Here is a 27,763-nt window from a genome sequence, read left to right as displayed (position 1 = left end):
ACCTCCATTTATTAAAGTTGTGATTAGAAATTGAAAGACCCAGGATATAGCCATATCCCTGTAAATCCACATAAATCCTAGTAATTATCTCCAAGCTTTAACATTGTCTGTTATCCTTGAGTTACACCCAAAGCTGTTTTATTTCAATTGTACCGAGATGGAAGACAGCAACAGTGTTTCTTGAGGATATTTTCTGATCCTTCATGTTTGTGTCCAGGGATGTAGAACCAAGTATTCCCAAGACCATTCAATTGATGCCATAAAGTATTCTGGCTTAAATTTGTCGTAATTCTCAAGTGACTGTATCCCCAAAACATAGCAGGGGTTTTGGCTGGGACTATGAAGAGAGGCATACAAGTCATTGTGCATGCACAGTACCCCAACACTATTAGGCCTCAGCTCCAGCTCTTCCATGTTTGCTGTCGACCATAGACTGCACTGTGATGTCACCCACTGTTTTTTTTTTTTTTTTTTGGACTTGCCATCTGAAGTCTTGAGTTTGGCATTTTGACCACTGCCATCTTTGGAGCTAAAAGTAACTATATTTGGATGAGAGTTTGGAGCTGCGGAGGAGCAAGGGATGAATCTGACTCATAGGCTGTGGTGACGCCACGCAGACAGCCTGTCATTGAAAGCAGACACGGCCTTAATGATGTGTAACTTTAAGCCTTACTAAATTTTTGAATGGTGGGATAAATAAAAATTCAACCCTTGTGTCATGAAAGGGGAAATTAGCTATAGAGACTAAAAACATTTCTTGTACCGGGCGGTGAACATGTTTATTTCTGCTGTAATTTTGGGCATTTCAACATGGAGGTCTATGGAGATTGACTCACTTCTGGAGCCAGCTTCAAATGGCAATTGGAGAAACTACAGTTCTTGCCACTCACGCGTTGGCTTCATTATTCAGCCCCAGAGGTAGCTGCTTGCTGTTGACCCACCTGTGCCGCAATAACATGCAGCGTTTTTTGATTCAGCTTTCGTCATTTAAAGGTCTTTGTGCTGTCAGCCTTTTATTCCTTTGTTATAGATTTGCAGTATTTCAGATTTTAAAATGTCCTATGGCTTTTGCTAGATGTGATTTTTGTATAATCTATTTTCAATTTTGAAATTTTTGTCTTGCTCTCAATTAGGACTTAATTTGCTCTCATGTGTGTTTCAGTCCCACAATTCTTTTGATCCTCGTCTTGACTTAAATTTAAGTGGACCTATTTTGTGCATCGATTGTACTCTAATGAGCTCGACTTGACTGAGACTGTGTCCTCATTTTTCTTCACAGTGGTGATGTGTCCTACACCCCCACCTATACCCAACGGCCTCCTGGAGGGCTCAGTCCTGGAGTGGGGTTCCAGTGTGAGCTACAGCTGCCTACCTGGCTACGAGCTGTCCTTCCCCGCTGTGCTCACCTGCACAGGGAATGGGACATGGACCGGAGACCTGCCTCAGTGCTTGCGTGAGTCACCATTTTATACTTTCTTGATGATTATTATCATAATTATAGATTTATGTAGAGAGAGTCTCCTTATCTTTAGACTGAAATGGTGGTGGTGACATTTCTTTCGCTGTCTGAAACATGGTTATTTGCACAGTGAGCTAAATTGGATCTTGTCTCTTGATGCCCCTTTTTAAACATGATCAAGCATGTGAAGTGTTGGACTCATAATTAAAATCTGGCATCCTGTTGCTTTCCCTCTTACTCATCTATTGATCATGAATTCATATTAAATCATTTGGAAGTAAAAGTGAAAGATTCTGCCTTGCCTTACGTATCTGACTGTGAAATTACCAGGGTTCCCACTGTGCGTGGAATTTGTGGAAAACACGGAATAGTAAGAGGTATAATAATCCAGTCAGACAAAGGCCTAACATTGTACAAATGTGTTTGAGGGAAGTCATAAAGTAACGCGGAATTTCTCAAATAGCTCTCTTAACATCAATATACCTGCATGTTATTTTACAACTTTGCTCATACGTTCAGTACATTAGTATTAAGTTCTCTCTCCTAGGCAAGCCTTTTTTACCATTTTACTGCTTACCCCTGTGGGGTTATCGCAAGTTAATGAAATTAATGAAAGTCATGAATAAGTCATGGAATTTAACATCAGAGCCTAGGTGGAAAAGCTGAAATACGATACAAATATAATAAGGCAGTCTTGCAGAGGTGCAGAACAGGGATTATTAGTGTTGCTCCTAGTTGCAACGTCAAGGTCTTTCTCCATAAACAGTGAGTTATACATAATCCTGATATCACCTTCAGTGTCAACACAATGATTTTTCTTTTTCAGATATCAAATATTGAAAAAGGCCAACCATGAGAAGGATATTGTGTCCTACCTGTTCATAAAGAAGGATAATTAATATTTCATCATTCATACATGAACTAGACCTCCAATTTACATTTTGATTAAATGACAAGAGAATTGACCTCTAGCCCCAGAGTCAAAGCCCCAGTGTTGATGATGATCTGAGTGGAACCACAAGTGGGGTGTGTGATGCTCTTTACTACATTAAGACCTTCTCAGAATCATCTTTGCAAGCATAATAATAACCCCTGGGATGCATGACTGCTCAAGAGCGTCTCTTTGTCATCAGAATCATTCTTGCATTATATCAGTCAGACAGAAATAAAACATCAAGAAGGGTTAAGTACTTACATGTGTTTGTTTCTCTCTGAGTGTTAGTCGGTACTAAGTGGAATAAAAACAAATGCCACTGAAAAATATTCATGCACATCACTCTAAGTGCTGAAAGATGTGTTGGGTTTTTTTTGACAGCTGTGCTGCAACAACAACATCTCCACTTAAACTGCTGAATGCAGGCAGTCCTTTTGACTGCTGAAGTTGTGCATTCTGCATCAATTAATTGATTGTTGCAGCTTTCTTTAGCAGGGGATCTCTGCTATCAGATGGCTGCATGCATTAATTGTGCAGACTGTAACTACACTGTGTTGATCGCTGCCTTTATGTAAGAGTTTATGAATTGGAGAGAAATGAGTTGGTTTGTAGTATTTTTGTCATGTTGAATCATGACAAAAACAGTGTGAGACCCCTGAGCCTCTTTAAAAAGGACTACATTCACTTCTGTGTTCTTTTGTAATTTATGTTAATGACGGAGTTCGGTGCTTGTGGCCGTATTCAGTCAGGCGGACACGGTCCCATTTGGGTATTTAGCATCGGAGATCCAGCTGACAGACTGCTAGGGTTTGTGTCCCCGCAACTAGAAGCACAGTACCTCTGCAGCCATTTGCTCTTCTAAATGGCCACATTGCAGTCGTTTATTGTAATTCTTGTAAGTCAGTGCGCACACTGCTGTCTGATTTATGTCCCGCTTAACTGTAAAGGATAGTTTTTGTCTGTTATGACCAGATATGTGCTTTAGCACTGCTAAGTGACCAACTGCCTGTTTTATCGAGGTGCACTGATATATCTGTGTTCTTGTCCTGAGCTGTTGTGATGAATAAAAACTGTCATCTGGACATAAAATGGATAAGGTTCCACTTGGTAAATGTACCATGTCTACTTGCTGTCTACCACAATTATGATGAGCAGTGTCATCCCTCAACACACCACAATCATTTTTCCACATCAGCACCCCCAAAACAACCTCTTGCAGCTATGTGAGCAAGTAACCTTTGTTTCATGATGCAATGCTAGTGTTTAATGTGTCTCAACAGAAACTTGTTTTTGATGTAGTAATTATATTTAAGAGCTCCATTACTTATGACCTAGAATGCAGGTTCCCATTGCTAGTGCAAAATTGACACAAATTGAGAGCCATTCACTGTAAACATCTTTCAGTGGGATCGATAATCAGCTTCTGTTAAGAACCTAGTCTTCTAAACATGTTGTTATAGCTAGCCTCCTGCTACAGTACTGGAAGTGGAAGCAAGTCTGTGATAAATCACTGAGGTTTACTAAGGCAAATAAATGAGTTTAGAAAATGGGGACAACGGGGAAGAAAGTGCTGATCATATTTGGTGTAGAAAAAGCTATTATCTATGCATTAAAATGTCAGCACAGCGCTATCTACAGCAATCTCAGCTGCTCATCCCTATAAATCTTAAAGTCGTTCTTAAGAGGTAAATACTAAATTAATGCCAATGCTCACAATGCAGTCACAGGACTGACCGTTGCTGTACATACTATGCATTACTTTATAAGACATGCATTTGTCATGAAATGCGTATAGGCCAGTAATCTTATCGTATCTGCGCATTAAATACAACAACAACTATAAAGATACAAGCAGTAGTCAGTGCACTACTCATCTTGTAGACTGGGAATATTTTTCATTTACTAACAAAATCATGATCTGAGCAGGAAAAATAATCAGATTCCTTTTGGCTCCATCATATAGATCTGCTGCAAATGTAACCTGATATGCTTATTAAATTTAGTTTAATGCATAATCATTTTAAAGCCACAGTCTTGCTGTTTATCAGACATACAGTATAGTAGGCCTGCACTGCTGCAGACTTTACAAATATGATTGCAATTCATACTCAGCACTTTTAGTTGAATTACAGCTCAGCAATACTGCAGGAGATGCCATGCATCTGCAAAAGCAACCCCATCTGTGCATTTCTTAAAACCTGTACTTCTGTAAGCACTTGCAGCCAAACAGGATTAAGATGCATATTCATGTTCCCTTTCACAGCACATGGGGGAAACGAAGAGCAAGCAGCAAAAATCAGTGTTTGAGAATGCTAGTTCATGTGTCTGCAGGGATGAGACTGTGATCCCAACTTTGAATCTGGCCTCTGCATACTGATTACTTCAAAGCATTGATAATTCATCAAGGAAGGGGAGAGGCTCGGAGAGAGAGACGGAGAGAGAGAGAGAGAGAGAGAGAGAGAGAAAGTTTGACTAGTCTCACTCTCCTTCTTTTTCTCTCACTCATCCACCGACACACACACCCACACACACACACACACACACACAGGCACATTAAATATGCTGAGCTTGGTTTGGCCCGCGGCCATTTCTCTTATATATCCATAAAACAGTACATTATTTCCCTGCAGCTTGAAGCTTATGACTGATGTGCATGTCACCTGTTTGGTCTGTATTGTCAACCCTGAAAAAAAAATGCCATCTGAATACGAAGTCTTACAATGTCATTTGAAAAGTGACAAGAATCCCTTTTCACATCCAGGCAGATATTTGCATCTTTGTTTGTTGACATATCAAACACGGTCAAACAAAGTATTGGGTGCTGGGGGCTGAAACTAACAATGCATCGGTTTCAGATGGGACCTGCAGTATGGCAGCAAACATATTTTCTAGGAGAAGATATGTCTCTGAATACAAGGATTTGTTCCTGAGATAACAGTATTTGCAGTAATGGCTTTATTCAGCCATTCCTGCATGGGCCGGATTCTAATCTCCTCTTTTACTAGATATCTATTATGTCAGGGATTGGCTGTGAGAAGCCCCTGTTGGTTCCTGACTTCTAGGAAGAGAGCAAGCGAGAACTTATCTCTGTCTCCAGACCTCCACGCAGCAACACATGTCAGGTCTGGAGAAGCAGCCTGCCTTATTATTGGCTTGATCCCACAGTTCTCTGGCTGCGTGACTGAATGCTGTGACTCTCGTCCCCGCCTGTGCTCTCTCACACACTGAGCATTTCTGCACCTCCTACAGCTAATAAATGACTTACTGATCAGTGTGCTTATAGTGGATTGATGGTTGTATGTATACAGTAAAGGGTGGATAGAAAGATACATTGGCAGCCTGTAAAATGGCTGACTTCTCTTTCCATCAAACCCACTCAGCCTAAATTATTCCAGTCAATTTGATTAGATGTCTATAAGCAATAAATTGAAGGAGCAGCAGTGATAATCCAACGGGCTTCATCTGCTGAGGCTGTGGCGAGAGTCCCATTAAAAAGGCGATATCATACCAGAGGCTTGGGGAGCAACAGCGGCAGCAGATGGCTCTAGTTGTGTTAACCTCAAGGCCCTGTCAGAGAAATTAATATTTCACTTGCTAATTATTTTGATCTAAAATTGAGTGCCATGACCTCCCTCACTCGCTCTTTGCTGCCAAGATGAATATTCACATACCTACTGTAACCATTCAACAGAAAGGTTGATTGTTGGAAACAAAAAAAAAAAATGTTCAGACAGAGCAATTCATCCTGAGACAAAGACATCAATGCATCTGCCCACATGCAATAAAAAATGGCCAAAGGAAATTGTGCAACAGGCAAAATGTCAATGCAATTTGAATAATTCAGTCCATGAAGACTTTCCAGATCATATAGAAAGACAATAATTTTTTCAGTCAGGTACTCAGATAAATCGGATATAATTAAAAGCTCATCAAAAACAGCAAAGCTCACAGCAGCGGTGGAAATCACTGTAGGCACACCACATCCCGGTCTGATCTTGTATGGGTGCAGCAGCGGCCCACACAGCTTATTATATCTGAATTAAATGCTGAATAGTCTACGCAATGCTGCATTCAATTGACTAGCTGCTGCAGTATTATGTGTAATGAGGTTAAAAAGAGATGAATGTTTGAATTGTAAGAGCGATCCAGAGGAATAGGGCATCAGTATTGACAGAGAATGAAGGGAAGATGCAACAGTGCAGTGTGGTACACTGCTGGATGAATGCTTGCAGGAAAATGCATAACATCTGTGTTGGATTTGTTGGCCGCCAGCTTATCACATCAGCAATATTCCACATTTCTGCCTCCGCAGCCAAGTTCTGTGGAGACCCTGGCTTGCCTGCCAAAGGACGGAGAGAAGGGCGCAGTTTCATCTTCAAGTCTGAAGTGATGTTTAGCTGCACTGCCCCCTATGTGCTGGTGGGATCAACAACACGCATGTGCCAGGATGACGGCACCTGGAGCGGATCTCAGCCTCGATGTATAGGTACTGAATTATTAGCCTGTTTAATGATTCAGCTAATTCACAAAATAATAAGGTTTCAGACTGGGGTGTCATTCTTTTGTTTCAAAACAGTCAGTCATTTATTCTCTTGTGTGTTTGATTTAGTATGCTAGTACATTAATAATCACTAAATGATGTATGTGATGTTATCCAAGGTTTAGACTTTTCTACATGCAAGAAATAAGCATTGTAATTTGCAGAGTAAAATAACAAAGGCAGTAAAATTAAATGAACAAGGTATCTGCCAAGTACCATCCCACCCTCCCAAATGATCATCCTCTGTTGTTCTTCCTGAAGCAGCTAACGTAAATATCAAACACAGTTAAGGGTGAACTAGAATCAGTGTGTTGCCATCTGGCACTGATGTAAAACTAAATCATAAGAATGAATTACATTATTTATATTGTTACCTCAGGGGCGATGCTTTATATTTGCAGCCCAGCGTTGCTGGAAATATGAAGTGCTGAAGAAACACTTTACCACATGGACGTGTCTTAATTTGAATTTAGTCTCACCAATGATTAAAAGTCTCAGAAGCCCATATTTATGGGACTTGTGAAAGCCAAGAATTCATAGTCAAAGAGACTAAAGATGGCAGGGTAATTCTGTTCATGTTAGAACGCCACTTCAGTAATTGTCCTCTGGTACATGGTACACCAGAGAGAGATTGCTTCGTCATTATCAATGATTGCCCCTCTGTCATATTCTCATTTTTGTTCTCTAGCAATTCCCCTGCTCATTGTGACAATGATTTCTTGTTTCAGAGCCCACGAGAACCACCTGTGAAAATCCAGGGACACCTGAGCACGGCTTCATGAATTACACAACAGGCTTTAAGGTAAAATGAGCTGCATATGACACAACTTATAAATAGATGGCGTTATGTTCTTTAACTTTAAGGTCAATGTGTACCAGAAAATCTTATTTCAGAAAGGATCAGAAAAATCACATCCTTAGTTTGAGACAGGTTTGCAACAATTCTCCATGAGATCAATATTTGAAGCAACCTTGTGGAGGTAGATGAACAAGAAGCACCAAATCAAAATACCATTGAAAGCTTGCAGCTCTACTGTGTTACCTGTGCTTAGTCCTTTTTCAAGTGCACAGTATCCAGTGGATGTTCCATGTACAATCATCATTTATTCCGTTGGATGATGTTATGTGGGTGCAAGGATGAAGTAGTCATGCATGTATGTATCCATCCCATGTGGTTGCACTGAAGAAAACCAGCCGGATTTCTTGCCACTGTGAATGTGTAAAGACATGGTTCATGTCTGGATCTATAATAATGTGCACAATATGCAGTTCGACTGTGAGTGTAAAACGGGCAGTGCTGAAATGCATCATAGTCGAAAAAAAAAAACTGATATCATGACCATTGGTGTGTGCTCAGTAGCTCCCTTGAGATGCTTTCAGCCAGTGTATTTCATTTTATTTCCTCTATGTTGCTCTTGGAGTGTCACTTACAAGTTAAGAGCAAACAATTTCTCCACAACATTCAGCAGAATATCTGATATGAAATTTGTCCCAAATGAAAGCAGAAGCAGCTTATTATTTGGATCACTGCTTGTAATGGCTGTGCTCTTGCATTTTTCTGCATTACTGAACAACTTTACCAATATCTTGATACCAGCGAATGACAAAGTTCTGTCGATGCCGTCCTTAAACAGTTGACTGGGATGGTAGCTGAAAGTAAAAGTCATTTATTATGATAACAGAAAACAGTTTGTCTCCATATTTTTACCACAGAGTCAACTCCCTCACTTTCTAATGTCTGTGTATCAGATGAGAACACAAACATGGGCCATCGCCTCTAGGAATAGTCTCCATCTGCCTCCACACACTACAGATAATCATTAAAAAAGGAAAAAAAAAAAAAAAACTTTAGTGTGCAGTATTTTTCCCAGCTCTTTAGATTTGATGTTGGGAGCCTATTGGCATTTGCATCAGTGTATTGACTCTTTCCACTTTGTGCACTGTCTGTTTGTGGCCAGGTGGGCAGCAGAGTCGACTTCCAGTGCCAACAGGGACACCTACTGCAGGGCTCCACCACCCGGCTCTGTTTGCCAGATCTCACCTGGACCGGCATCCAACCTAGCTGTATCCGTGAGTGCTTTTTCCCTATGCTCCCTCCCAATATCTTTATATCACTCTTCCTGGCTTTGTTTTTCTCTTCCCCTTCTGGCATCCTGTCACTGTTTATCTGCATTGCTGGCTACTCAGACACTCTTTTCTTTTCCTCGACACTACCCCCCTCTCTGTCGATTCGCTCAATCCTGCCATAACCTCTGACCCCCCGGGAGATTGCAGCTCCAGCCTCAATCAACCTGCCATCCCAGTCATTCTGAGAGCGAGGTGTTGACCGTGATTACTGTCATTCTGTTTGAACTATCTGAACTGTCGACCAACACCAAAGAAGGGCTGTGCAGTTTAGCCCAGTCACTTTGCCAAGTCTGGTGCTTTTCTAAGTTGTGATGTAATCCAATATCTCAGTGCAGTCCCTTTCAGGCACAGCATTTTTCATGGAAATATTCCCTGTTCAAATCGTACTATAGTCTGCATTTTACTCTGCAACTTAAAGTGTAAACACTTGAGCTGTGTGATGATAAGGGGATTGAAATGATATTTTGTAATCTTGATTTCATAACTACCAAAGATGTAACACCCACTTGAATTTTCCGGAGACATTTGTGCTGAGGGAGCAGAAACATTGTAATACTTACCCTTCATTCTCTGCCTGATCTACTCTGCTGCACGGTGTGTCTGTGTGTGTCTGTGTGTGTTTGTGTGTCTGTGTATGTGTGTGTGTGTGTGTGTGTGTGTGCCTGTGTGCCTGTGTTTTAGTGGGATGAGGGGAAGTTTTAGAGGGCTTGTGAATCCATAAATATGCCCATGCTGTCTTTTCATTGTGCATACACTCACTTGTCAGTTCATTAGATACACCTAGCTGAAAGTAAGGTAGTCTGATAAAGACCTTGGATTGTCATGAGAGTTATCATGTTCAGTTCTTGTTAACTATTTTAGAGAGATGTTGATTCGACTCATTTGGGACGCTGCAGTTTGCGGTGCTGTTAAATTATATACTAAGAGGTATCTCTATTTAGTCTCACTTCATTGAAACAAATGTGATGCATGCATGTAACTATGTGCAGACACAGGCAGTTTATATAATTTAGATTTTAAAATCCCTTATGTATAAGCTATATTATATAGCGAGCACATTTGCAAACAAAATGTTTGCAGTTATATGCAAGACTTTACAATAGAACACAGCAACCAAATATTCACAAAATTGTCTGTCACTTTTAATGGTCTTATTATCATTCATGGTGCTTATTTTCTGATTTAAATTTTCCAAAAAGGTTCATTTGAACAGCTGACAGCAGAAAATAATTCAAGAAGCACTCCTGTCTAGATTTGCGTCATCCGACACCTCCTCAGCCTTTCCTGCTCCAACTTTATCTTCAAACTGTTGACCCCATCATCCCACTCACTAAGGACTGATTCAGGAGGCTGCGCATCCCCCCTGCTCCTTAATGGCATTTATTGCCAGCACTGTGACAGGTCCCTAAGAATAAAAGAGCAGTCAGAGTGAGTACAACTCAACAGAATTACAGGTTAAAGCTTCAGAAAGCTCCATAAACTGGCACTTACAAATTTGGTTATAACCAGAAAATTGACACCGTCTCTCCGGAAAAGTTTTGACAGCTGTGTCAGGTGAGGAGGAATATCTGCATGTAGATAAATGGCTGATACAAAGTGGATCATACGCAGTCTCTTTTTCTCAAGGGCTGAATACTCTGCTGTCAAAATCTTTGAAACGGTTGAGATGGCATGGTCCTGTGAGAGACACACTTTGTCTTGGAGCTCCAAAGGAAAATGGAAAATGCCAGTATACAACAGGAATTCAACAGGAACTGAAAGATAAACCACTTAACAAAAAAATTAACTTAGAATTTCTTAAAGTCACAACTATTCCTTCCCAAGTCTTGGTGTTATTTTTATTATTATGGAAATAAATAAGAGCAACAGTGCTGGATAAAATGTCTTTTATCGTTATTATCATTATTAAAATTATCATCATTACTATTATTAATTTATTTTGATTTTATCTATGCATAGGAGAGTACACAAAACCAGGATAAAAGGAAATTACACAGTAATGAAAATAATGATAACTGTAATAAGTAATAAATAATAAATAATACTGCAGAATAGTAATCAATATAGTAGTAAAAAAAGTTCTTAATATAAGGCCCTTTATCAGCAGCATCTTAGCCTGTTCCCGCTGGACAATGCACAGACATAAGCAGAGGTCAGGAGTCAACTGCTTCATTCTGTTTTCCTGATTGACAGTGTTTTATGATTAAATATGATAATTAGAATTGTAGAGTTATGTTTAATGGATGCCACATTGTCTGTGTACTGATATGTTACCATAAAATAAACATGAACACAACATCAATCCAACGGTAGTGGATTCATCTACACATAGCATTTAATAGATTATTTTGTAGAATTTTGTAGAATTGATTGTACGTATTGACTTTATATTCAGTTAACCAACTTTGTTGACTGACTTGCACATTTATAACTTGTGCAACATTTTAGATTGAGAGCTGAAATTTGAGATGCTGGTGCAAACTTTAGCTTTGATTTTGTTGGGCTTTCATATGCTGTCAGTGGTACATTGAACCTCAGCGAATGGCCTCTAAGAGGTGCCTCTCTTCCACCTTTGTTGGATTTGTATACAGAACATCCCAGCAGTTGCATTTACTGTACTTTCACAGTGGTAAATATAAAATGACACATTTCACACCCTTTTTGTGTAACCATGATGTAGTAGAGCCAACTGCTGAAATGGAGGTCTGACAGCCAGTTCATTCATGGGCATCATGTTTGAGGCTTTTAACTTTCCTGACTCGCTCTGTTCAGCAGGTGCAGTTTCTTAGCCAGGTCACTCTGCTGAGGTTGCAGGGTTTCAGGAGCTTCTCTCTGGCTCTGGTCCATTGCCTGTGGTGGCTTGAAAACTATCGATTTTCCTCTGCCCTCGTCCTGTCATTGTTACCACTGGAATTAAAATAGAAAAATGTATCTCTGATGGTCACCATATTTTAGCTCCTCATATTTTAACAAATGTCTAAATGTCCATATTTGTGACTGAGGAAACCTTGACCCTAATGCCACATAAACATTGGTCAAGTTTAGTTAAATTAAAATATAAGTGGTGACACTGATTAGGTTCCAACCTTGTGAATTTAGTCTTCATAATACAGGTATCCTTTAAATTGCCCTGTAACTTTGCAGCACATTAGCTCATAAGGGTGTAACGATACATTAATCTGGATCGATATGTCAGTGCAATGATCCACGATCCAATATCATCAATGCAAATTGATACATATCATCATCTGAAGATACCTTTATTTTGAAATTCCACACATTTGTGTCACTATTTCTGTCCAGAGCACCTTCTCTCTAAACATTTAAACAACGCTAGCAACCTGGTGCCAGGCAGACAGTGGCAAGCAGCCAAGAAAAAGGCAATGAGGATATATATATATTTTTTTTTTAAAGATATTTTTTGGGCATTTTTAAGCCTTTAATTGATAGGACAGACAAGTGTGGGGGGAGGGGGAGAGAGAGGGAGTGACATTGTACATGGGGCGCCTGCTCTACCACCAAGCCACCAATGCCCCAGGATATTTTTAATACTGTCTCATATCAATCGCAGGCCCCTGAATTTAATTGAATCAAAATAGTATTGTGGTCATCACAAGACTTTGTGATATTAGCAAATATTGTATCATTACCAAAAAAATGGATATAATATTGCATAGTGAAGAAAGTTGTGATTTACACCCCTGTTAATCACTCATTAACTGGCAAGTGGTAGAAATATCCAGTAGATGTTTTACATTGATAAAGTACTGCAGACTATGTCTTCAGAATATTGTCATGAAAATATCCTGCTAACTCTAAAATCCCTGGTCTGTTGTATGAATATATCGTTATTTGTACAATGAAGAAACCAGGCTTATTTCACTGGTCTCCTGTGAATCATGTAAACACTGGCAGCATTACTCTTAAATGGGTAAAGTTGCACCGTAATAGGTATATGGTATATGATTGAGCTATTCACTGACACATCATTGAATAACCTATTCCTCTAACTGTGTTATTATTTTTTGATTGTTGTGAATTGATTTAAGAATATAGCTGTTATATCCTTACAGATCCAGAAACACAAACCAAAAGGTCAATGTGTATTTCTACTTAAAATAAAACTATGAATTCACTTTTCACTTTTTCAGTCCGTTGATGTAGAACATTTTCTTTTTTCATTTTTCATGCGTGCAGCCCTGAGGGTGGACATACAGACCCAGAGGGCTGTCTGGCCCATAATACACTGGGGGGGGGGGGGGGGGAGCTGTGGTTATGTATATGTATTTGAGTATGAGTGCTTTTGTATGGGTCCGACACGCTGTGTTGACCCTCGGTCAAAACAGTCATAAATCCTCTAAAGTACCTTTCTCTGTGATTAAACGGTCTTCTGTTACTGTGAAGCCACTTAAATGGATTTAAAAGTGAAGCCAACCAATCTTGTTCTGCTGGCGAAAGCAAAAACCGAGAGGGATTATCAACACAATAGATGTAATAGATGCAATGGACACAAGTCAGAGTTTAACATCACCGGTTCTTAATCATGTTACCTTTCTATCAGATTAATATTTTTTTGCTTTAGGTACACAGCCCAAATCCCCAATTTTCTTTCCAGCTCACTTTGATGTTTTGAAAAGTTCTAAAGCATCAGCAATGAAATTTTGAGATTTAAGGGGGTGACAAGTTCAGGAAGTGTACCTTACGGACAAACCAGCAATAGTCTCAAAGTGTACCCAGTAGATACTGCTGCTAAACCAGCCAAACTAAACATCATTCTGGTATCAGAATCTGCATGCCAACCTCTGAACAGTTGCTGCTGATTTTTTTTTCTTTGTACAGTGAGGCATGCAAACAAGATTGAAAGAAAAACCAGCTAAAAGAAAAACATTGTAACTCAAAAGTTAACTTTGTCCTCTTGACCGTGGCCTGCTGTTGCTGTCTGTAGCTGGCCAGCCTCCTTGGCTCGAGCAGAAATCCATCAGCAAGGCTGTCTCTGTGTGTCTGCCTCTATCTGTCTCTGTCTGTCTGTGTCCCTAACTAATGCACTCAGTCTCTATCAGAGATACCAACTTTGAACTAAGAAAATTACATGCTGTTGTGTGACAGAAAAAGCAAAAGTGTCTTTTGAGGCCTGGTGTAATCTCGGGAGTAAAGCCTGCTGTGCTGTTTGAAGTGTAAATAAACATGGTGATGTCAACAGAACTTGATGAGGGATGTGACGTGTCTTTGATACAACAATTCATCGGTCTTGTAAGTGTCTTCAGAATTCATGGTCTACATACTCTACAACCACCCTGGACATGTGCTGACAGTTTGTAATTTTAAATGGGTTACAGAGACTAGTGCTCAGGCAGAGAGAAGGGTGTTCATTTAATTATGTATCTATTTATTTATTTAGGTCTGCAGACTTTATCTCTTCAACTTACAGTATGAGGCAGTTTTTCTTCTTTCTTGTAGTGTAAATAGATACCGCATTAAATTTCCTCAAGGCAGATTTATCAACTCGTTGAGGGAGCTCTGGGTGGCACATACAGGTGACTTATAGAGTTGTCCTTGTGCTTTCTTCATCAGTCTCTCTTAATGTATACCAACATGTTACAGCCCCTGTATAGCTGAGTATCTGATGAATAAGAGAAGGATCCTCCTGGATTTTGGCACAAGACTTTCACCTTGATGCACCTGTTTTACCTTCTAGAGCTTTGAAAAATGTATGTCTTCAGACATACATACACACATAATATTACTGGCTCACATGCCAGCAGAAAGTAATATCCAACAAGAGGAGTTTCCTGCAGTCTCCTCATCTTTCATAAAGCCCACAAACTTTCATCCTGGCATTCCTTCCACACCCTATTGCCACTAATGTCATTAAGTTGCCATGAAGGACCGATTTGGTGCTGTGACTCACTTGCAGCTGTCTCTCATTCGACAGCTGGCAACATGTTCTTTAACTCACAAGCTGCAAAATTATTTCGCCATTTTCACATTATTGTGGAGCCTGAATGTTCAACCCCTCAGTGTTTTGGTGGTGCGATGTGATTTGCATAATTTTTTGTTCTGTAAAGAGTTTGTTGATGTGAAAAATTAAACTAAGAATACTGAGCCCACTCATGAGAGAATGAAAATGTGTAATATGGTCTATAAGACGCTATTGTTTTGGCAACACAGCAATACATGCTTTTGTTCCCAGTTTCTGATTCAGCAAAAGCTTGTAAACTAAGCTTTTCAGTGCTATCCTAAATCAGCAGCTCCCTGCTTTTTGAAACAGAATAATTTAATAAGCTAAGAAAGTCACAGTCAGGAATGTCAAAACTGAATCGCAGTCTTAAAAAAACACTAGATCTAATGAGACATATAGTTACATTTTTGTAGTTGTTTGTGGTCTTTCAGTGAGCTCACATTCTTTTCAGGTCACAGTCGTCTGACTTTCAGGACATGGGTTGAACTTATAAGCCTCCTATTACTTCATTGAGCATTCATCTTCCTTCCAGTGTCCATAGTGCCTCTGACCTTCCAGCCTATATGAACTTCTTTGTAATGAAAAACACTCTTGCAAGATTCACCATAACATTCACTCTAGTAGTGTTTTGCAAGGACACAGATGAGCTTATTCTAGTTTGTTTTTGCCCTTGAAAATTTTTATTAGTTCAAGAAATACAAAAACAACTCCAAATGTTTTTGCCTTCTGTTTTTTCAACTTTTTCTGAATGATAATGAGTTTAGTCAGACTTTCCTGTTGTACTGGCACCTTTTGTTTTGCAATCCAAGGCTATGGGTAAATGACTCATAACAATTCATACAGTTATTGTTTTTGACTTAATTTAAGCTCACTACATTTTGCAGGGCAATTCAGTCTAAAATTAGGCAGTGCATCTTCCAAGCCACAAGTGTCCATATTCATATCAGAAAAGAAACTAGAGATATTAAAGTGTCAATATGCTCCCTAATAGCTCCCTGGACTCATTTAAAATTTTAAATGTGTGTGCTTCCTTTTTTTTTTTTTTATCCTCTTTTTTTTTTAACCCTCCCCCACCTCTCTCTCTCTCTCTCTCTCTCTCTCTCTCTCTCTCTCTCTCTCTCTCTCTCTCTCTTCCCCCCAGCGAGTGCTTAATTATCTTTCTGTCTATCTGTACGTCTGTGTGTGTGTGTGTGTGTGTGTGTGTGTGTGTGTGTGTGTGTGTGTGTGTGTGTGCATCTGGCTCTGTTTTGTGTGTACTAAAGTGTCTGCCCTCTGCTTGCTCTCCAGCTCACTCTTGCAAGCAGCCGCGGAGCCCGGCCAACGCTGACGTTGTGGGTCTAGACCTGCCCTCCTACGGTTACACCCTGGTGTACACCTGTCAGCCAGGTTATTTCCTCTCCGGGGGTTCAGAGCACCGCGTTTGCCGCTCTGACGGCAGCTGGACTGGCAAGGTGCCTGTGTGCAGAGGTACGTGGTTGGCAAAGGTTTGCAAAGGCAGATGATGGAGAAGATGGCAGGGAGGATGTGGATGCATTGAAAGTTTAAAGGTTGAGAGAAACATTTTGCATTTGCATAAAGGTGGAGGGCAGGGCGGTGTAGGAGAGTGTGTGCTGTACTTGTGTAGATGCTTCAACATTTATCCTATGTGACATTTGCACTACTGCTCACTGATAGTCAAGACACTTATCAAATATAATGAGATATTTTGGTTTCTGTAATATTTTCTGTAAACCCACTGTGACACTGTACTGTTTTCAGAATTAATTGCAATATGCACGTTCAGGTTCTTTTTTTAACGTGACGTTTCAACAGTGTGTTGATTTGTAAATGTTTGTGTGAACTGAGCTGCCAAGGATGTTACCAAAGTGAGGAAAGTTTAATGTAGGCAGCATGTTACAGTTGAGCAGTGTTTCCTTTTCCAACATCCTCCAGCTGTTAAGCCTGGCTGTGTATCACTACGTCTTTGTGACATACATATTTATGTTCCTCTGCAGCCGGTTCCAAATCACATGAGAAAACTGTCAAATCCGTACCAGGGACACCAAGCCCTAAAATAAATGGTGAGTTTTGAAAAACACAAGCTGTCAAACTGGTAGCCACAGAAGTCAGCAGACTCATACAGTGGCTTAATCTGTGCATGTCTTCATCAAAGTTGTAGAGGTTACACTGACTTCATAGGTCCTTTAATACTGTACCTAAAGACAGCATTTCTTGAAGTAGAGGAAAATAATTAACGTGAGAAAAATTATTAGCCTAGAACCATAGACTGTAAAAATAATGGACGTAGCTACCATGACGTCCCCCAGTAGTTTGTGGACGCCTGTTTTTAAGCCTTGAGTTCAGCATTTTGGTCGTCACCCTCTTGGGGGTTTTTTTTGGAGCCAGAAGTGACCTTATTTGGGTGAGAGGGAGGAGCAGGGGGTGGATCTGACTGAGAAGCTGAGGACACTCTCAGCAGACACCTTGTCACTCAAAGCTGCCCGCCTTGATAGCGTGACATTAAGCTGTAGTGAAATGTAAATGGGAGAGTTGTATAAAATTTATTTCCTGTTCAGTTGTCATGAACGTAAAGTTGACACCATGCTGTAGAGTTGGTCATTTTAACATGAGGGTCTGTGCGGATTGACTGGCCAATGAAGCCAGCCTTAAGTGGTCATTCAAAGAACTGTAGTTTTTGGTTCTTCTGTGTTGGCTTCATTTTCAGCTCTGCAGGTTGCCAGTTGCCTAGAAGCTGGTTTATTGTTTGTATAATGACCATAACATGTTAGGTTACTGCTCTTTTTCAGTTAGATTTGAGACATTTTCTTTGCCATTAGATGTAAATAATTGGAACAAAAATATAATTATGTTTAACTAGTAACAGAACATATTAAGTGGCCATTAACATGTACCAGGGGCTGTTTTTAACCACACTAGCAACGTTGCAAATGGAAATGTTGGTATACGCAGGTTGGCCGGGGCACCACCTTTTTGTTTTTTGTAGAAACCTTCACTCAGCTTAGCTTAGTTAACATGTTAATCTAAGATAGTAAACATGACAAACATTACATGCTAAATATTAGCATGTTAGCATTGTCAATATGAGCATGTTACCATGCTGACATTAGCATTAATTTAAAGCACTGCTATAACAAAGTAGGAACTCCAGAACCCCTAGCATGATTGTAGACTCTTTGTCTGTGTTTGTAAAGGTCGTCAGTAAGATATATATACGATATATGGCAGACATACGTACCTACAGTATCACCTGTAGGTACAAGTCTTTTACATATTAGACTAACGAGGTATAGTGTATATTGCCAATGTTCCAGGCAAACAATGTAATTAGCCCAGGAACATGAAACTATACTGTGAAAGAGAGCGTCTGCCGTATTCATCCCTTGTAGAGTCACATTTTACTTTTGCTAATCGGTATCATACAAAATAATAAGCTATTAGCAACAGCTGTTACCTGGCATCTGCATCCCCTTTCAACCTCTTAAACGTTAACTTGTTGTGCCAACGATAATTATTCTACCTATTAGTAGCTTTAGTTTCTGTTGTGAACTACAAGCATTCACCTTTTTGCTTGGATAATTGACAATTCCCAGGTAAATAATTAATGGTAGTTAATGGCTGTGCTGTAATAGTCCTACAAAAAATGTAATCAGTGCAAAACTATTTAAAAAGTTTTCCCAAGTTCACAGAGTGAGTCCAGAGTTATCTCTTTCAGAATATATTTAATTATCATTAATTGAGATTGCCAAAGCTTATAAGGAACATGATAATATTCAGACTGAATGAAAAGATCAGCTGTTTGATATGTTGATTCCACTGCACATCTAATTACCATTTTACAGCGTGGGTGCCAGTATTCAACTGGCATTAAGAACATAATATTGATTTGATGTTTTGTTTTTAAAAAAAAAAAAAAAAAAGGGAAAAAAAAGAAGGCATGTTAGAAACAAAATAGGAATGATAACATCCACATTTTCATACCTTTTTGTAACATATATATTGGTATGGTACACCATAGTTATTTTGCTCTAATTTTAATGGCATTATTTAATGAGTTCTTTTCTTGTTCTCTCCTGAAGTTCCTGACGACGTCTTTGCTCCTGATTTTGTGTGGAAGGGTTCCTACGATTACAAAGGCCAGAAACAGCCAATGACTTTGACAGTCACAAGCTTTAATGCCACAACGGGAAAAGTCAATGTAACTTTAACCGACAGTAGCATGGAGTTTCTGCTCTCTGGTGAGTCATCTATAAATCATCTGTCTCTTACTTCCTCCCCTCTGCCTCGCCTCTCCTCCTCTCACTACCTCTGTGTGTCACTTCCATTTATTTTGAGGGTGCCTCATGTCAATCAGTCAATCACCAGATGATCTCATGCATGAGAGTGGAAATTAACTATTGGTTCTAAAGACGGATGTATTAGTCTGCGCTGACTGACGAACTGCCCACTCAAGAGTCACTCGTCTCCTCCCTCAGCTTTATTTTCTCATCTTTTCTCACTGCTTCCCGTCTCTTCTGCTTTTCTTTATTTTCTCCCCTTGCTGCTTCTTTTTTCGTCTTTTATGATTCCCTCACACTCTTATTGCCTCATCTCTTTATTCACATCATTCCTCGTATTGCCTCTTGTCCTCCACCTTGTAGGGGTGTACAAGCGCCAGGAGGCACGGTTAATGCTCTTGCTGTACCAGATGAGAGCGGTGGCCCACAGCTCCTTGAGCAGGATTACTGATGAGACCTGGGCAATGGACGGATTTGTGAGTATACACAGGAATCTAAAGCAGTTGGCCAGTGATCTTCTGAAATTAACCAAGAGCTATGATTGTCTTTTATTTTACTTCATTTCTTTGTTCAGTCTGACAGACAAGTAGAATATTACAGGCAATGGGGCTGAAATTACTAGGGAGCCAAAATAATCCTTTCTTGGACTAAATCAAGCCAGTGTTTCCTCATTATTCATTTTTTTTCTCATCCTACTTAACGTGCCAACAAAGAAAAAAAAATCACAATACATAAGAAGAAACTGTGACAACAAGCAGAATAGTAATTTCCTGGCTTATTGTCTGTTTTTGTTTACATATATTTACATTGGCTGTACATCAGATGCACCAGTGGCTCTGTGTGAGTCATTTCCGCATTGACAATCTGCTGAATAAGCTCAGACATACACCTGACATCTAAGGGACCTGGAACGACTGCAGAACAATTTTCGTTGGTGGAATTGAAGTTCCTCTTCTAAAATAAACTTCAAGGTCCACTTAATAACAACGTGTGACAGCTGACTGCACACTGCTGAGCTATTGATAGCATACTGCACAGCTTCTGAAGCAGGCTTTAGAAAAACAAAGGTGTTATTTTTGAATGTAGCATGACAGAATGTGTTCACTGTCGTACTAAATACAGTGTACTGCATGTAGTTTTTGATGTGGTGTGGAATAAATGCGACACTCTCTTAGGTGCCAAGACAAATCAGATTTTATTCATGCAGTTAAAACTACACGTACAGTTTCTCAAGCTTTGTTTTGTTTTTTTCTTCTAGGTTTCAGCTGAGCCTGAGGGTGGCAGCTATGTGTTCCAAGGCTTTATACAGGGTAAAGACTACGGACAGTTTGGACTACAGAGACTTGGTATGTGTCATTTTAAAACAGTTCTCATTTCCATTGGTCACTCTTCATCTTTCATTTTCACAATTTTGTTAAAAGAAAGAGATTATATTTAAATGCCTACTCCACTCAAAAAAATATTTTAATTGTATTGAATGAATGATACAGTAGCAGAGTTTGACACCGAAGGCTGTTTCCACATTCATCTACTGGAAAGTTTCTCTGTGCTTATCTGAAAGGGAAAGTTCACCTAAAATTCAAAAATACATATTTTTCCTCTTACTTGTAATGCTGTTTATCAATCTAGATTGTTTTGGTGTGAGTTGCAGAGTGTTGGAGTTATCAGCCATAGCGATGTCTGTCTTCTCACCATGTAATGGAACTAGATGGCACTCTGCTTGTGGTGCTCAAAGCACCAAAAAAATACATTTGAAAAACTCAACAGCAATGTCTGTTGCCAGGAGTCATGACCCAGTTACTCAAGATATTCCAAAGACTTTATTGTGAACAGTTTCATGCAGGAACTATTTTCTTTGTACCGAACTACACCTGCCAGCAGTGTCATGGCACAGAAGGAAGCGTGAATCACTTGGTGTGCTAATGGACAAGACACTCGTGCACATGAAAAGTGGTAGAAACATTAATGGCATGCTCCCTGGCTGAGCTGTAACATTAAGTAACTCAGTGGTGCTTAATAAGCTAGCACTAAAAGCACGCTTCCTTCTGCACAGTGATATGGTTGGCACGTATAGTTTTCTAGAGAGAAATCTGTGGATTATCTTGAATAACCAGTTCATGACTTTTGGAAAGACACATCACTGTTGAGTTTTTCAATGTGTGTTTTTTGGCGCTTTGAGCACCACAAGCTGAGTGCCATCAAGTTCCATTACAGTAAAGAGAAGGCAGACATCTCTACGGCTGATATCTCACACTCTCACTCTACTACTCACACCAAAACAACAACATATTGATGAAAAGCAAAACAGGTAAGAGGAAAATGATGTATTTTTGATTATGGGGTGAATTGTCCCTTTAAATCTGAGATTGAAGCATATACAAAAGCCTGATTTGTGACATCACAACCAGTTCCAATATGCAACAGTGTAAACAAGTGTAATGTGGAAATTTGAAACCTTCAGCACACAAGGACCCTACAGTGAGGTAGAAGACATCTTGGGTCCAACTGTATAACTTTGGAAACTAAAAGTATTTTCATATTCACAAATTCTAAATGTTATAAAGAGGGAGATGGAATAGGTGCAATTTTAAGAATTTTTAATCAGGTAATTGATTTTTTTTGTGTGTGGGGTTTTTTTTTGTTTGTTTGTTTTGTTTTTGTCTTGTCTGAAGAGGAAAATATGATCAGATTTTCTTAAAACAGATATGAAACACTCTTGGGCATAGACATATTTTTGTCCTTTAGTCTAAGTAGATAATTTACCATCCCTTAATCTCCATGGAGAGAAGAGATGTGGGGCATGTTAAGAGCAGCACAGAAGATGTTACGAGTTTTCATTTAAAACATTGTTTTTGAAAATACAAATGAAAACTGAGACCCAAAGGAGGTCTTAAATTTCTTTTAAGTAACACCTACAATAATTATTTAAAACTAACAATTACTTAGTTACTTTTTTTTCCATTTACTTACAATATGCTTATATGATATGATGCATTACTATACTACTGATCTACCCAGTAGTGCGCAAAAGAATAAAAATAACCTCCATACTGACAAACTGTAACATTAAATTTGTTCCTTCAAACGGAGCCATTCTGCATAATGGGTGCTTTTACTTTTGATACTTTGCTGGTTACACTTATGTACCTTTATGTAAACCATGATGAATTCAGGACTTGTAATGAAGTATTTTTAGACTGTGGTATTTCTACTTTTACTTCAGTAAAGGATCTCAGTACTTCCTCCACCACTGCCTGTTACCACAGTCACAGCACTCAGTAGATCATTCCCTTCCATATTGTTGTCCTTCATTTCTTTGCACTCAACATTCCTGTTGTCATCATCTCATGATTGTCTTCAACAAGATTATCACAGTCGCAGTGATCCTTATCAGTGCCATCATTATGGTTGGCGTCTTTATCAACTGGCTGCTGCAGCTCCGACTTGTCATCATTGTGATCATCTTCCTCTTCATTATCATCATCATCATCATTATCGTCACCAGCAGATGATACGTATCTTTCTATTATTCCATTTTGTTTCTCCAGTGTTTGTGTTTGTGCCATTTTGTTAATCTGAACATTTAAATTGTTGTTCTTTCACATTTACCTCATTCTTTTGCTAAATGTAATGTTTTTCTTCCAGGTTTGAGTGTTAGAGAGAACGTTACACTCCCTGACCCTGAGACCAACGCCTCCACTAACAGCAGCTCTGTTGCTGTCGCTATCCTTGTGCCTTTCTTTGCCCTCATCTTTGCAGGCCTCGGATTTTATCTCTACAAACAGCGGTATGTAGTGTACCCTGATGTCTTCCTACTAGCTCGCAACCCAAATTTACTTGCTACTGCATTCTATATCTGTTTTGTTCCCACATGAGAAAGAAAGTAGTACGTTTTTCATGAGCCTTTGTCCCATGTTGAGTTTTAAAGTTACTTACCACAGACCTGGTGTTGAAAAAGTTTTCGGAAACCCAGATTCATGTAGATGTTTGTACAGTTGCAGCCAAAGAAAATGCACATCAAGATGAGGTAGATAGTACACTGTGGCCCACTTCCACAGCCTGTTTTACTGCAGCAAGGTTCCTTACTGAATACAGTAGCTTACTTGTGAGAGGCTTCAAAGCATGATGCAATATTAGTCAACGTGTTACAATCCAAACAGCATTACACAGCAGCATACGTCAGGCATTTTTAATGAGAACACTTTCAGTTTGATGTGTAATGTACTGTACGTCCGTATCCCCTGTATGAACATGTACTGTCTGTAGACGGGTGGACTAATTTATTCAGATTATCTCTCAGAGCAGAACATATGTGCAGAACGTATCCTCATACAGCAGGTCATATGATATCTTAGGAAAAGTTCTGCACATGGTTTTTATGGTATCTAACAAGGTAGCCCCCCACCTGTTGAGTCAAGTTTAGGAAAAGAATCACAGTTAGGTGTCATGATGTTACGTACTTAAAGCTATACTATGCAGGAATTGTCGGTGACAGTGTAAACACTGTCACCAGCAAAAGTTAACACAGATAAGCTATTTGCACTATTTTTGGCACTGTGTCCGCAATTTTTGTAGGTTCCTCTTGGATGCTTGCTATTTATGGTCTGGCACCTGGTTTTTATAGAGTCCTCACCTGCCCAGGAACACCCTGAATACGGCAAAATAAGAGTAAACTAAGAAAATACAGGCAGAGGGCAGTCTTTTTTTAGAAAAATCCTGGATAGTATCATTTAATGTGACATACTTATGTAACTTAAATAATGTAACTCCTGGGTGAAAGTCCTGTGTTTGTCTGATGCATCCACCACCCTGATCTCCTCCCCAGATGGAAAATTTTTATTCTGCATTGCCTGACTTCCTGCTCTGCTCCTGTCATATGGAGTAGGACAGTGCATAGGTCATGTGATTACACCCCCCCAGTTCAGAAGAAAATTAGAAAATACAGGCAGAGAGGGATTAGGTTGGTTATATACAGATTGTAGTGCATTACTTATCGTCAGTTTAAGTATGAGCAGTGAATGAGAACAGCCTGCACAGGACCTGTGACTTGCAAATTTAGCGCTCATTATGTTAGTTACCAGTGAACTGGCATAGGGCTCCTCTGACTGATCTTTTCAACAATAATTACCATTCAGCCGCATTTACCTACTGCAGCTGTCCACACCAAGATAATGGAGACATGTTTATTGGATTGGAAGGAGGGGAGATAATTGGGCTACTGTCTCTCAACTAATATGAAACCTCCTTTTTTTCCCCCCAGGAAAACAGATAAAGCGCAGTACACAGGATGTTCTGTCCACGAGAACAACAATGGACAGGCCACTTTTGAGAATCCGATGTACAACACAAACACAAAAGCCGCTGAGGGGAAAGTTGTACGCTTTGACCCCAATCTCAACACCATCTGCACCATGGTTTGATGTCTACTGAGGATGAGAATAACAGGAGGGAGAGGGACACACATAGAGGGAGAATACAACTTCTCCTTGTTTGCTTAACATGAATATATATTGACATATTTATATTTTCCCTGTTTCTGATGACTTACAACAAAGACACAGAATTGCTCAGAAACATAAAGCACACTTTCAGCAACACCTACGTCAGTTGCAATCGATCATATACAAAAGATCAAAGATTTAAGAGAGAGGAAGGGGAGGTCCCACACCTTTCCGCATCTTCCCGTAGTCCGGTGAAGAAAAGTGTTCTTTACACTCTATGAGTGTTGGCTTTATGAATAAAAGAGCCTCTGGCATATAGATAAAATAGAGTATTTTATGCTCTGTAGTATAAATATAGAGGGGTTACTTCACAATGCCAAATGAAAAATTTAAACTTTTCCTTTGAAGAAAACAGCCCAGACCTAGAAGGTTTTTTTTTTAATTATTTTTTTTCTTGTCTGAGTCTTGTATTCATCCCAATGAGAGTTATTTTTTCTTATGGAGGTGAGGAGCCTCTCGACTGTGAGCTGATCAATGTAATCTTTAGAGTCTATTTTCCAAGCAGTGGGGTGTGTGAGAGGAGACGAGGAAGTAAAGAAGAAACTGCCTCTCTTTGAATAGTGTCTGTGCTGTAGTCTGTTCAAAGTTATATGCTCAATTATACCTCTTAATTGGATAGTACCTCCTACTGAAGAAATATATGGCCAGGGATTTAATTACTGAAGTGCAGTACAATTTTTTTGAGTGCCATTGGGAATGCTAGGGCTTTTATTGTTACAGTACAGGTTCTGTGACAACAATAGAGTACATTTTCTTCACAAGAGATATAGTCCACATTAGGGTTTATTATCAAGTTGTGTGCAATGAATTCCTTTTTGACAGAAATGTTGTTCGAGTATGAGAGTTTAAACTGCTGACTAGTGTGAGAGTCTAGTCAAGACAAACTGTAACTTTCAGTATATTGGTCATGTGGGGTTCATTCATCTATTTAACCTGTTCTTAAGTTATTGAAAATGTTCTGAAAACTAATTTATTTTTGGTCATTTTTCTTCTTATGATTTTCCAACTCTGAGTGTGCCAAATGAACCAAATTTGGTGTGAATTAACCCCAGCCTGGAGCCTGTGTATATATATCAAGAATCTCACAGTAGGAGTTCCCTGATTAGTTATTTCAGGTTTTATAGAATGACAAAGTTGAGAATACCCACAGTGCACAGTACCTACAGCTGGCCAGGTTTCCCAGAAGTTTATTTAAGCCTGGATGTCAGTAAATCGAAGTGCAAGGATGTGTCAGTGGCAGTCCGAGGTCAGACGAAGCTTGTTGTCTTGTTTTATGCTTATTTAAAGTTTGACATGCATCTGCCTTACTCAAGAGTAATTCCAAGACAGAACAAGTGCAACTTCCACATCATTTCTGGTTTTTCAAAAACTGAGCAGCGTTTCTGTAATTCTTTTGGGAAACCGTGCCTTAGTTAATTCTTGATCTGTACTCTTACTCTGAGACTCTTGATAAATGCACAGCTTTGGCCTATTTTATTGACACCCACTGATACAAATGGTTATTTCAATGTCTTACTGAACCATCAGCTTCTGCCAACAAATGTACAGTATACATGAAAAAATTTGCACACTTACACATGAGCCACCATCAGTATTGTATGATCATCCAAGTCCATCCACGTTTTAAAAATGAAGAATAAATTTGACACTGTCATCACATTTCTACATCATTGCAGTGCCTTGAATACTGTATGGGCATATGTTTTTAAGGGAGACATAACATTTATTGCATTAGTGAAACTGTACATCAGTGTAATTTATCTGCACAGTTTGCAATGATTTAGCTGAGTGATGTCAGCTCTGGTGGTTTATCTAAGAGAGGTGTGTTTGAAAAGCAGCTCATAGTTTCATACCTGTGCATGTTGGCAAAAAGTGATCCAGTATAGCAATTGCTGCTATAGTACTTTGTACCACTACGTTGATTCCTGTCATTGCTGTTACATTTTGTACATTTATACAGTTTTGATACTTGATGGCATTCTTTGGCAAGATGTCTTGTGTTATCGATATGTAATATATTTTGCGAGTTCATATTTCGTATGGATGAGAAAAGAAATGCATCTGGTTCAAAACAGTATACGGCAAGTCAGTCTCACATCAGACTCTGGAGTAGAGTAGAATGCTTTTAAATGTACCACACAAATTGTTATCCCATTCAAAAACCTGTCTATATGAATATGTAAATATTACAAAAGTTTTGTAAAGAGATATATTTTTTATGCAAATAAAGCATTTGTAAGTTATTGAATATGTTGTGTAAAATTTCACATGTAAATGTCATGTAAGATCAAAAAATGTTTTGTATTTTTTCTTTATCAGCAATGTATAAATCCTTAATTTATATATAAAATATAAAATAATGAAGTTCAATGTTGCTATTCTCTTTTATTAATAGAGATGCGGCTGTTATGAGACTCTGCTGCAGTATTCACAGTCTAAGAAAAGAAGTTGCAGAGAGCTTTTATCATTCAGTCTGCTGCTTTTCTCCGATGCACCTTTACAGATTTTTTAATGAGTTTTTCCACTTGCTGTTCGCGGCTTGGTTTAGTCAAAATAACCACTGATATCACCTCAGTTCACTGCAGAACTTTAAAGAATGCCTGTCGCAATGCATTGTGGCAAATATTCCTTGTTAACATTAACACCTAGTGTGAGCAGAGACTCAGTCTCACCCTTTAAAATACCTTTCAAAAGAGGTGAAATAGTAGTATAATTTGACTTCTCATCATCCGCATCTCCTCGCAGTCAAGAGCAGTCAAACTGCAGCATTACCTTCTTTGAATTTTCCTTGTCTCTGCTGTAATGTGGGTCTCATTTAATCTGCCGCTCTCTGTCACTGTCAGTGGTTACAAATAGCTGAGATTTACTCCAAAAAAGGCACAAAATGAAATGACATTTGAATATACTTTACTTTGCATGTAAGATGAATTAGAGTACTTTTTTTTTTTTTTTTTAATACAAATCTTCAG

The 27,763-nt window shown here is 39.2% G+C and overlaps 1 protein-coding gene across 2 annotated transcripts in view; it reads left to right on the top strand.

Annotated features, from left to right (window-relative positions):
• LOC125892989 (CUB and sushi domain-containing protein 3-like) overlaps positions 1–27,118 on the top strand; it is a 264,617-nt gene extending 237,499 nt beyond the window's left edge. For both annotated transcript variants that reach the window (XM_049583381.1, XM_049583380.1), the window contains exons 60-70: positions 1,280–1,453; positions 6,706–6,879; positions 7,662–7,735; positions 8,892–9,003; positions 16,307–16,486; positions 17,014–17,079; positions 19,096–19,254; positions 19,657–19,769; positions 20,552–20,639; positions 22,939–23,080; positions 24,554–27,118. In XM_049583381.1, the coding sequence (XP_049439338.1) occupies positions 1,280–1,453; positions 6,706–6,879; positions 7,662–7,735; positions 8,892–9,003; positions 16,307–16,486; positions 17,014–17,079; positions 19,096–19,254; positions 19,657–19,769; positions 20,552–20,639; positions 22,939–23,080; positions 24,554–24,713 (1,442 nt within the window). In that variant the 3' untranslated portion in view covers positions 24,714–27,118. The remainder of the gene's footprint in view (positions 1–1,279; positions 1,454–6,705; positions 6,880–7,661; positions 7,736–8,891; positions 9,004–16,306; positions 16,487–17,013; positions 17,080–19,095; positions 19,255–19,656; positions 19,770–20,551; positions 20,640–22,938; positions 23,081–24,553) is intronic.
• Positions 27,119–27,763: the final 645 nt, after the last annotated feature.

Source organism: Epinephelus fuscoguttatus, linkage group LG8 (assembly GCF_011397635.1).
Source record: "Epinephelus fuscoguttatus linkage group LG8, E.fuscoguttatus.final_Chr_v1".
NCBI lineage: Eukaryota > Metazoa > Chordata > Actinopteri > Perciformes > Serranidae > Epinephelus > Epinephelus fuscoguttatus.
Note: the sequence above shows the minus strand (reverse complement) of the source record. Positions and strands in the feature narration are given on the sequence as shown.